The 12,241-nt window shown below is 44.3% G+C and overlaps 1 protein-coding gene across 3 annotated transcripts in view; it reads left to right on the top strand.

Annotated features, from left to right (window-relative positions):
- The first annotated feature begins 4,003 nt into the window (after nt 1-4,003).
- The window catches only part of ZNF318 (zinc finger protein 318), a 49,591-nt gene continuing 41,353 nt past the window's right edge, over nt 4,004-12,241 (top strand). For 2 of the 3 annotated variants that reach the window (XR_011996258.1, XR_011996259.1), the window contains exons 1-2: nt 4,037-4,602; nt 7,225-7,376. Coding sequence is in view for 1 of the 3 variants with exons in the window: in XM_072732443.1 (XP_072588544.1) it covers nt 4,147-4,602; nt 7,225-7,376 (608 nt within the window). In the remaining 2 variants the exon portion in view is untranslated. Of the gene's footprint in view, nt 4,603-7,224; nt 7,377-12,241 lie in introns of all 3 variants that reach the window. The other variant, XM_072732443.1, reaches the window with a different exon arrangement.

The following is a 12,241-nucleotide window of genomic DNA, read 5'->3' as shown; positions in this document are numbered from 1 at the left end:
TGGGACTTGAACTCACGACCCTGTAATCAAGACTTGCATGCTCTACCTGAGTCAGCCAGATGCCCCATATTTTATTTTATTTTATTTTTTATTTTTTTTTGCCGCCCCGCCCCTGCCCCATATTTTAAATTATTGTTTCATCAAAATAATTTTATGGGGTTTTTATTGTCTATAAATTATATAAAAACCCAAAAGTCAGAAAATGCAGATGAGAAAAAAACCCAAAACAACCAAAAAACAACTTCATAATAGTCACATTTGGGGAGGTTATACTGTGGTAGGAAATTATCCTTCAAAATCTCAGTGTTGGGGATCCCTGGGTGGTGCAGGGGTTTAGCGCCTGCCTTTGGCCCAGGGCGCGGTCCTGGAGACCCGGGATCGAATCCCACGTCAGGCTCCCGGTGCATGGAGCCTGCTTCTCCCTCTGCCTGTGTCTCTGCCTCTCTCTCTCTCTCTCTGTGCGACTATCATAAAAAAAAAAAAAAAAATCTCAGTGTTGGGGCACCTAGGTGGCTCAGTGGTTGAGCATCTGCCTTTGGCTCAGGTCGTGATCCTGGGGTCCTGAGATCCATTTGCACATCGGGCTCCCTGAAAGGAGCTTGCTTCTCCCTCTGCCTATGTCTCTGCCTCTCTGTGTCTCTCAGATTTATTTATTTATAAATAAATAAAATATTTTAAAAAAAATCTCAGTGTTTTACACAACAAAACTTTATTTCATGCTCATGGTATATGTTCAGCTAAGGGTAGGGTGTGGTACTCTGTTCTACACAGTCAGAACCCAGGCTGACAGGCTGTACCATCTGGAATACGTATCTTCCTTGGTTGCCACAGCAAGTGAGGACAGAGCGTGGAATCTTATAACTATTCTTTCCTGATTGGGCCTGGAAGTGCTTCCATTCAGTCTGTCGTGGATAAAAATAATCACACGGCCCTCTTTCTGAAAGAGGGAAGAGAGTATCCTTTTTTGTGCCCCAAATGAGAGGAAAGACAGATACCAGTGAGCTCTGCCAAGGTCTGCCAGATTCCCAGATCTCCTAATCTCACCAAGCCAGAGATGATGAAAATCATCTTCTCTGGACTATTTTATTTTTTAAGATTTACTTATTTGAGAGCAAGAGAGCAGGGGGAGGGGCAGAGGAAGAGGGAGAGAGTCTTCGGCAGATTCTGTGCTGAGCAGAGAGCCCCAGGCAGGGCTCCATCTCACAATCCTGAGAACATGACCTGAGCTACAACCCAAAAGTCAGATGCTCAACTGACTGTACCACCCAGGTGCCCCTGGACTATTTTACAAGGCAGGTCAACTTACATACCTAATCAAGTTCAGTTTGCCCCAAGTGCAGCAAGCCAATCACTAAGACTTGCAGATATGTGGCAGAGTATGGAATTTATTTGCAAGGCAGCCAAGCATGGAGATGGGAGAACAAGTCTCAAAGCTCCCTTCCTGTAAGAAGGGGTCTTGAGAATTTATGAGATTTTAGGGAGAGCACAGGTAGATGTGACTGGAAGCTAGAAAGGGTGACTAAAGTTCAAGGAATTGCTGATCTATGCAGGCGCAGTCCATCATCATGTTTCTTCATATGTCGCCTATTTGAAGATACAGTATTGACATGATCAGGGGGTGAAGAGTTCAGGCTCTTCCATGTCAAAGGTCACCTGAGGACATTTGTGCAAGCCCAGGAAGAATTTCTTGACCCATCTGAACCAGATGGCAGTGGCCTCTTAGCTCCTGGAAAACAACTGAAGCAAGTATCATGTGACTTGTACCTCAGAGAGCTTTCATCTGGAGAAGTGGTTATCTGTCCTTACAGTGTGTTATGTGGGCTGCCTGCTGTTTGGAAGTAGACAGAAAGTTTATTGTTATAAAAACGGGACTTAGGTTATAGTTTGAGGAGGAGTTTTTCCCATTTTCACTCTGACAGGCCTTTTATGCTATTTAGCTGGTATAATCGAATCTCTGAGTGGAGGTCTCTGTTGCACAGGATACATTATGAAATATGTTCTAAACTGTATAGAAACTTTATAATTCATCCGTTCTGGTTAAAAGCCATCACTTTCCCATATTGCTTTACTTTCTTTTATTTCTATCATTGATACTGGTATTTTCTTTTCACAAAGAAATCTTATTAACAAATTTTCTTTATTGATAAATTACAGAACTAAAAGAAAACAGAATTGGAATGAGATGTAGATGATAAGCATTTGGCAAGTTTCACTCATTCCCTCACTATTGCTTCCCAGTATACAGGTAATCCCAATTCATGTTTGAACAAAATTGCCTGTCCATCTGTGAAAAGTAATTTTAGATTTTAATAGACTATGTAAGGATTCACACATAAAATTCCAGATAAACTAAATATGGAAAACAAAATCATTCAAGTGTGAAAAAATATGTGGAATATATTAATAACCTTGACATGATGGAAGACCTTAGGCCATGAAACTCAAGTCAGGAATCAAAAATTCAAATGCCCAGAGGAGCAAGCAGGTAATGTTAAGAGGTGAAGTAAGTTCAGTGCAAGAAAAAACCACGTACTGGGGCACCTTGGTGGCTGATCCTGGGGTCTTGGGGTTGAGTCCTGCCTCTCCCTCTGCCTATGTCTCTGCCTCTCATGGATGAATAAATAAAATCTAAAAAAAATAACTAAAGAAATAAACTACCTACTAAAAAAATTTATTTTTACTGAGCTCTAAGTAAATGGCCTTATACAAACACGTGGAATTAGATATATTTAAAATCTAACATGGAAACATACACATTAGAAAGTGGAAATCCTTTATGGTTAAAAAAAAAAAAAAAACTTTTTCAGGGGGGTAAATCCCTGGGTGGCTCAGCAGTTTAGCTCCTGCCTTCGGCCCAGGGTGTGATCCTAGATTCTCAGGATTGAGTCCCACATCTGGCTCCCTGCATGGAGCCTGCTTCTCTCTCTCTGTGTCTATCATGAATCAATAAAATCTTTAAAAAAAAAAAAAAAAAAAATGTTTTTTTGTTCTGCCTTTGCTTTGGAATCAGAAACCTGATTTTCATACCGATTTCAGATTTTGCGTTCCTAGTTCATTTATGAAAACCGTCAATGAATTGTTTTGTTTGAAAGAGTTCGGTTAGGGTCAACTTTTTTTCATGTTTGGACCACTGTTTTTCTCCTTTCCTGTGTTGACATTTTTCTTTAGTTTGCAGGCCGGGGCTGGGGGCCTACTGCCGGGCGTCCAGGAAAACCCCGCTCATAGACCCGGGGTTCTGAATTGCTCACAAAAACCTCTCCAGGCCTCCTGTCAGGATATGGACCCCTGGGCCACGACCACAAGCATTCTGGTTGAGAGAGCAAACAAATTTACTCTGATGTCTGCTCTGGGTTGGACTCTCACCCGCCTCCCCTACTCCAACTCATCCCCAGTCCTCATTTTCCCACCCCCAATTTCCAGCGCCAGAGATCAGACAAAACGGAAAGTAAAACGATGGCCATCGCGCGGCTTCCGTGGGGGCCGGGGCGTCGGTGGTCATTCCTGCCATACCTGGGCCAGACCTAACGTTTTGGGGTTACTTATATCCCGTAGCTTCCAACCACTCCTTGTCCCCACGTAAACTAACAGGCTTGGGGGTCAGGGCAAGGGCGAGGATGCTCCTGCCACGTCCCAAGGCCTCGAGCATCCCCGGAAAAGCCCGCTCAGCTGCGGCGAATCCCTTCCCTTCCGCCAGGGGCTACCCGCTCGGAGGCCCCCGAGGTCACGTGGCCGCCGGGGGAGGGGAAGTGGGCGGCTCACCCGCCGCCATCTTGCGGGTTCGGGGCGGAGCGTGCGGGGCCCAGGTCGCGCGCTCCGCTTCCCCTCCCCTCGCTGTGCCTCGCCCGGGCTCCTGCGCTCCTCCCCGCTTCGGGCTTCAGTGGCCGCTCCCTGAGTGGAGGAGCGGGGAGCCCCGGAGGGCGGGGGGTGTGTCGGACGCGTGCTCGCGCGTCCAACCGCCGGCGGCGGCCGCGCGCCTGGCCGGGCCCCAGGGGCGGCGCGGGGCCGCGGGGAGGGGGCGGCTCCGGCTGCGGGGGCGGCGCGTGGCGGCCGCGGCGGCCCGGGCTGCAGCTGCGGCGGCGCGCTGGGGCCCCGCGTCCGGGGCGCCCCCGGGTCGGAGCCGCAGCCGTGGCCGCTGCTGCCGGAGCCATGTACCGCAGCGGCGCCCGCTCCTCCGTCTCTTCGCACCGGCCTAAGGAGAGCGGCGGGGGCGGCCCGCGCGCCGGCCGCAGCTCCGGCTCCTCCTCAGGCCCGGCTCGCCGCGCCTCGCCGCCGCCCTCCGGCTCCTCCTCGTCGCGGAACCCCGCTCGCCGGCCCCGCTCGCCCTCGGGGCACCGCGGCCGCCGGGCCTCGCCGTCCCCGCCGCGGGGTCGCCGCGGCTCCCCGTCCCCGCCCCGCGGCCGCCGGGCCTCGCCGTCCCCGCCGCGGGGTCGTCGCGTTTCCCCGTCCCCGCCGCGGGCCCGTCGCGGCTCCCCGTCGCCGCCGCGGGGCCGCCGACTCTTCCCGCCGGGCTCGGCCGGTTTCCGAGGCAGCAGCCGGGGGGAGTCCCGCGCCGACTTCTCCCGGGACGGCCGCGGAGACCATCCAGGCGACAGCGGCAGCCGGGTAATCCCACCCCTCCACCGAGACCCCCTCTATCCCCCCAGCCCCCTCGCTCGGGCTTCCCGCTTCCAGGAACGCCCGCATCCCCGGCGCCCGGAGGCCTCCAGGCCAGAGCCCCGGGATCGAAGGCCCGCCACCCCCCAGGGGCTCCCTCGGCGACGCCCGAGCCTGGAGGTGCCCTGTCAGCCCCCGGATCCTCTTTTGCACAATAACGGACTCGGGACCCAGACGGGCGCCTGGTCGGGAGGCGGTGCGCCGGTTCAGGAATAGGCTGTTCCTCTCCCTGGAGGTGAAATGCGGAAAAGTTTGCCAGGGTGAGGAGAAGGTCCTCCAAAAACCCTGTGCCTGGTACTTGTTCAGTAGTCGGTGTTTTCTCGGAGTTGCGTGATTTGGTACCCCCTTAGACCTGAGCTGCCCCGTGGATCTTAGACAGAAGGCTGAAGTGTCTTTGTGGCCAGTTAGGGTTCGCCTAAGTCCCCTCAGCACAGACGCCTAGAGTGTAAACTGCCGGCGAATAGGAGCTGTGCGTACCCACATTGTGATAACTACCACCACTTGCCGAGTTTGGTGGCAGGATTAATGCTCAGCCCTTCACTTGACACATTCCTTTTGAACACTCAAAACCTACAGCCTTTTGAGGCGAGGCAGTGAAAATTGTTCCTTATTGAGTAGCTGAGGTAGCCAGAGAGGTGACAGTGTCACACAGCTAAGAAGTGGCATAGCTGTGATTCAGTGTGTAACTGCCTGGTTCCTGACACCCGTGAGTTTAACAGTTATAAAGGGACAGAGCATGAGGTTAAGAAGTTTAGTTTAGGGGCACCTGCCTGGCTCGCTTGGTAGAGCGTGTGCCTCTTGATCTCAGGGTTGCGAGTTCAAGCCCCACGTTGGGTGGAGAGATTACTTAAAACATAAAATCTGTATGTATTTTTTTACAAGTAGGCTCCAAGCCCAGTGTGGGGTTTGAACTCATGACCCAGAAATCAAGAGTCCCACTCTCTAGCCAGCCAGGTGCCCCACAAAACAAAATCTTAAACATTTTAGTTGTAAAATTGACCTCTCACCAAACCATCTCTGGCCTGGGACTGGTGTTTTGGAATTTGTTTTTGTTTTCAGTTCACCGTTCTTTTTTAAACCCCATGACAAAGTCTTGTTTTCTTGGGTGGTCCTCCAAAAGCATCAAAGTACATCTAGTACTCAAAGTACCAAAGTACTCTGGTCATAGATGAATTGACTTGTCACTATATTAAGATTTTCATAGTTGAGCAACTGTAGTCTGAGGAAGCAAGCGGTTCTACAGAAGAAGCAAAGAAAGTTGAATACTGGTTTCCATAACCTCCCTTTTCTCCAATGCTCCAGGCTTTTCTGTCTCAGTAAATGACATCACCCATTGCCCAGCCAGAAACAGATCATCTCCCTTCTCCCAAGTCCATGCTGTCAGTCACCTCATCTAACTTCTCAGCTCTACCTCCAAGATACATCCCCCAAACTGTCCTGCCACCTCCCTAGTCTAAGTCCTTTTGCCTGGATTATTGCATTAGGATCCTTTATACTCTTGTTACCACCCAGTTTATTCTGTACCCAGCCATCAAAATAGTTTTTTAAAAAATCTTCCATTTTATACATTTGAGAAGTATTTATTAGACATCTACCATGTGTTAGGCACTGTTCTGGGCACTGGGGATACAACGTGTGAAGTCAAAAATCCCTACTCTTCATAGAGCTTATATTCTCTATGGGGAGGTTAGATAATAAGAGAGAGAAGTGAAATATGTTGCCATGTTTAATGGGATTAAGTACTAAGAAAAAACAAAAACAGAGAAAGGAGTTAATATTCTTTTTTTAGTAGAGTAGCCAGGGAAGGCCTGGGAAGGTGACTTTAATAGAGACCTAAATGAGATGAGAGTATGAGCAATGCAAGCATCTGGAGGAAAAATGTAGTCCGATCATGTCACTCTTGTGCTAGAAATCTTTCTGGGGCTTCTACTACATTGATAATAAAATCCAGATTTCCTAACTGGCTGCTTCGTCTCTCCTGTCACTTCGCTGCAGTCACACTGGCTGCCTTTCTGTTTCCCAAAACATGCTAAGCTCACTACAGAGCTTGTTCCTTTTTGCCTGAAATATTTATTCATTTGTTTGCGAGGCTGACATCTCATCATTCAGGCATCAGGTTTAATAGTATCACCTCAGAAAAGCCTTCTTTAATGATCCTATCTAAACTAGCTCCTTTTCCCTAATCTCTTTTTTGTTACCATGTTTTAATGATTTTATAGCACTTAACCACTGTCAGAAGAACTTGAAAAACACCTGTTTTTTGCCTGCTTGCTTTGCTAGAAATGTATAGATTCTGAGAACAGACTAAATTTACTCTTGTAGTCCCATGCCCAGTACTAGTAAATGAAAGAATGAAAGTTCATTGATGGGGGGAGAGTTGCAAGTATGGTCTTCCGTCTAAGAAAATGATTTTTTTTAATGTGCTTTTTTTTTTTCTTTTTTTGGAGTAGTATCTTACCATAGCCATTTCTCTCCTTGTTGAGCAACAACTTTATGACTAAGGAGGAGTGCATTTTGGGTATAAGGATGTTTTGATCCCATAGACTATTGCATTATCTTTTACTTTTGTAGAGACGCTCTCCTGGTCTGCGTTCTGACTCTTCTTTGGAACAGAGCTTAAGGATCACTGTTGGCAATGACCATTTCTGTGTTGGCATACCAGAACGGCGGCGGCTTAGTGATCGACTGGGGTCACCAGTGGATAATCTGGAGGATGTGGACAGGTAGGCTTCATTTGAGGCAGGGCACATTATAATAGTGCTGGAAGGTGGAAAAGTTGCTCTTTTCTGAATAATGTATTTGAAAGAGTGGTGCCAGCACTGAAGTTACGCCCTATGTCTGGTACAAAGTGTAGCATTGGAAAAGGCTTTCTGAGTGGGGAGAGTATACTGATGTAGATTCTGTTGCTGAAAGAATGACGTAGAAGAAAAGGCTTCAGAATGTCATCCTGGTCCAACTGGAAAGCTGAGGGGACAGAAACAGAATTCTCCAGATTGAAAACAGTTGAGATGATAAGGATTCTAAAATACTGGAACTAGGATCCTTTCTACAAAGAAAAGTTCTGGACAAAATAGGAAATCTTATTTTAATGGTGTTATTTTTCAGCTTGATCAGGTTGAAATATAGGTTCAGAAAGAGTTTAGATAAATTTATGTCTAACATGTATCAATATTAAATATATAAGCATTGGGACCCCTGGATGGCTCAGCGGTTGAGCGTCTGTCTTCAGCTCAGGGTGTGATCCTAGAATCTGGGATGGAGTTCCACATCGGGCTCTCTGCGAAGAGCCCACTTCTCTGTGTGTGTCTCTCATGAATAAATAAATAAAATCTTAAAAAAAAAAAAAAGAAAAGAAAAAAAATAAGCATTAATATAAAGTTAAAGCTCTTTAAAAATGTTTAATTTCAGTTATTAGTTTATAGTTGTTGAGTGCTAAGGAAGGACAAATACACTCCACGGATTATTAAATATAGGTCCCCAGGCATTAGGAACTTAACTATATATGGGAAGTAATTAATCCTATTAGGTATGTCTCACCTCATAAAAGTCAGTAAATAAGAATGGGAATATAGGGAAAGCACTCAGAGCTGGGAACCATGTCTGTTATGGTCTCTGCCCAGCACACTGGGAGTTTTTGCAAATAATTAGCAGTAGCAACAAATCAATGTAACATTCCTTAAAGCTGAGACTGTCCATACATTGGTACACTGAACATAGACAGGTGGGGGACAGCTGGGCAGGAAGTCTGAAGACTGGTGCTACTCTTTGGTAATATTAACTTCAAAGCTGCAGTGGCAATTTGATGTGGCAAAGCAAGGCAGGACAGTTCTAGGTCATATAACATAGCTTCTGAAGATAGGGCTCCAAGGTATGTGACTATATCCCTTAATTGAGGCAAAAGCCCTTGCCCTTCTGGCTGCTTCTATTTTGGGAGATGATTGAGTAGGTGGTGCATGATGTGACTTCCTTCCTTCCTTGTTAAGGTTTTGAGGTAACTTTAGAATTTCCTCTGGTTAGGTGTAGGTTGTCACCTCCCCTTTCCATAAGCTTTGTTATGCACATGTGCTTCAGAGAGCCAATTGTCTTTTTTTAAGTTGTAAAAATTAAGATTTTCCTTTTAGGGAGTTTGAGACCCAGAATCATGTGTTTTAGAGAGACAAGTCTATTTTAGAGAAAATGAGATTAAGGTTCTAAAAGGAGCTACCCGTGGGGCACCTGGCTGGCACAGACCGTAGAGCATGCCACTCTTGATCTCAGGGTTGTAAGTTTGAGCCCCATGTTGGACATAGAGATTACTTAAAAAAAAGAAAGAAAGAAAAAGAAAGAGAGAGAGAGAGAAAGAGAAGAAAGAAAGAAAAGAAAAAGAGAGAAAGAGAAGGAAGAAAGAAAAGAAAAGAAAAAGAGAGAGAGAGAGAAAGAGGAAGAAAGAAAGAAAGGAAAGAAAGAAAGAAAAGAAAGAAAGAACCAGTCCATTATTTAGATTTTTTGTTCCCTGTACTTTTGTTCAGTATGGTTTGGTGGATAATTACTGTCTACTAAAACCAGGTCATAGGACCATTGGTGTTTTCAGGATACCTTCTGACTGTGTGTCCTATCTTCAGCTAATGAAACAGGCCATTTCCATCTTTTGTATGTAGGTATTTTACACTTTTTCCTGGGGGCACCTAGCTGGCTCCCTGGGTAGGGCATTCTACAGTTCTCAAGGTTGGAAGTTCAAGCCCCATGTTAGTTGTAGACAGAACTTAAAAATAAAATCTTTAAAAATAAATAAATAAATATCTACCTGGGACCCTGGTATTCTTTCTCTGCCCTTGTTGAATATATTAAATTTGATATCCATTTTGGATTACAGCCAAATTACCAGGGTTGTCCATGTTCTCACCTTGGCAGCTCTGTGTATATTACTCTTATTCTGGAAAGGGAACATGTTGTATAAAGGCAGGTAGCTTGTGATTTGTGAATGTGAGGTCAGTTTCCCCTGTTAACAGCCAAGTACTCTGCACATTGTATGTTCCATTCATGGAATTCTCAACTCTTCCTTGCCCTGACAGAGGTTGAAGGAGCAGGATTTTCCCCCTCCGATTTGCCTTAGGGAAGAGACACAGTTTTCTTCTAGCATTTTGGGGAATCAGCAGAGAAAGATTGGGAAGTTTGGGCTCTGGAGGATCTTTTTTTCTTATTTTTTTTAATCATATACATTTTTAACAGCTTTATTGAGCTATAATTCATATACCATAAAATTCACCCATTTAAAGTGTACAGTTCAGTGACTTTTACTATATTCATAGAGTTGTGAATCCACTACTATGATCAATTTTAGAACAGTTTTATTACCTGTACTCTTAACTATTTATTAGTTAACTCTACCACCTGTTCTAGCTTATCATCAATCTACTTTCTTTATAGATTTGCCTATTCTGGATATTTCATATAAATAGAACCATACAGTATATGGTCCTATGTGACTAGCATCTTTTACTTAGCATCATGTTTTTCAAGACCCCTTCATGGTATTTTTCTTTTTTTTTTTTTTAAGATCCCTTCATGTTGTAGCATATAATAGTACTTCATTCCTTTTTACTCTCAGTAATATTTAATGATATGTGTTTTGTTTATCCATTCATCAGTGATGAATGAATGGATAAATTTGGGTTGTTTCCACTATTTGGCTATTGTAAATAATGTTGCTATGAACAATTGGTATACAAACTTTTATGTGGATATGTTATCATATGTGTTTTTTTAACTTATTTAATGTAATTCATAAATACAAAAGTACAAAGAGGGAGTTCTCCTCTACTTGCTAGATGAAATGTTACCCAATTCATGAATAGCTTAATAAAGCTAATTAAATCTTTAAAAAAACAAAAAGTAGATTAGGGACACCTGGGTGGCTCAGCAGTTGAGCGCTTGCCTTGGGCCAAGGGTGTGATCCAGGAGTCCCAGGATTGAATCCCATATCAGGCTCCCCACAGGGAGCCTGCTTCTCTTTCTGCCTATGTCTCTGCCTCTCTCTCTCTCTCTGTGTCTCATGAATAAATAAAATATTTTTTTCTAAAGTAGTTTAGTACAGTGAGCCCCATGTACCCATCACCCACATCTAACAATTTTTTAAACAAATAGACCTTATATTAGAAAAGAGTTGGACTTAACTAAAGTTTTCAAAGAGAGTGTGTCCCCAGACTGTTCTGAGCTGCAGGGTTATGGAGCCTTTTGTAGGGCTTACTTTTACTGCAGCCAGTTCTTTTTCTTATCCTTTGGGAGACTTGAGGAAGGAGGACATGAGTTTCTAATAAGCCTATGTTTACATGATAGTTCTTTTTTTTTTTTTTTAACTGTTGATATGTCTTTTTTCATTGTTTTTTTTGTTTTGTTTTGTTTTGTTTTTTTTTCTTTTTGCCTCCTTTTGCTGGAGATTACAAGTCTGGACTGAGACTTTCTGGGAGTCATCTTGTTATTTCTAGCTTCTTGATATTTAGGGCTGTATTAGATCTTGAGCTAGTATGTCATTTAGTGGTAATATATAATAGTTCTAGTGCAGAGCTGAACACAGAAGTATGGATGAATTTGCCACTACCTGTGGAGCCTGTTTTTCCCCCCTACACTAATACAATCAGAGACTTTTTTTTTTTTTTTAAGATTTTATTTTATTTATTCATGAGAGACACACAGACTGAGAGAGAGAGGCAGAGACACAGGCAGAGGGAGAAGCAGGCTCCTCAAAGGGAGCCTGATAGGGGACTGGATCCCAGATTCCAGGATCACAACCTGAGCCCAAGGCAGGCACCCACCCACTGAGCCACCCAGGTGTCCCAATCAGAGACTTTTTTATGGTAGATGGTGGTATAGCAATGGAATAACTCACACATGTTCCTCCCTGGAACTAGGTATGTTCATGGCTAACAAACCTATAGAGTAAAATGTTTTACTCTAGTTAGGTTTGCTTTTCAGAGATCATCCTTGGTTCAATCCCATTTTTTACTATTTTATACTCTATGGAAACCTCAAAATTCCCTAGATTCTTGGGGAGGAGGTGAGTTATAAGAACCTGAATCCTCATGGGTGGCATTCTTTTAGAGGAGGAGTTAAAGTCTTTCATAAAGTTATTTGTAGGTCTTACCTGGGTCTGAAACTGAACAAAGGCAAGACTGGTGAATGAGAAAAGGCAACTCTTTGATGTTCTGCTAACTCAGTCCCAGAGAAAGCAACTAAAAAACAAAATGAAAGAAAAGATATCTTAGAAACTTGAAAAAAAATAAATAAATAAAGGCAAGTACTAGAAACTGCAGAAAACTGAGTGGAATGTGAGTGACATGTAAAATTTTAATTCAAATTACTTAAAAGTTGTATGCTCAGAGTACTGGAGGATCTTTATTTCTCTGTGATTAAATCAGAAACTTTTTTGGGGGGCAGTAGAAGCTCTATGACCACAGTACCCAAAAAGATTAGGACTATTGTGTATGGTATAGAGCTCTGGACTGAAGGGACAAGTTCTATTCTATATTTTTATCTTCATGTAACAAAGGTCCAAGACCATTTTATTTCTATGAAATAAAAATATATTGTGAGCCAAACCATCACATGCTCT

This window comes from Vulpes vulpes, chromosome 1 (genome assembly GCF_048418805.1).
Source record: "Vulpes vulpes isolate BD-2025 chromosome 1, VulVul3, whole genome shotgun sequence".
In the NCBI taxonomy this organism is placed as follows: Eukaryota; Metazoa; Chordata; class Mammalia; order Carnivora; family Canidae; genus Vulpes; species Vulpes vulpes.
This window is presented reverse-complemented; position numbering and strand designations above follow the sequence as displayed.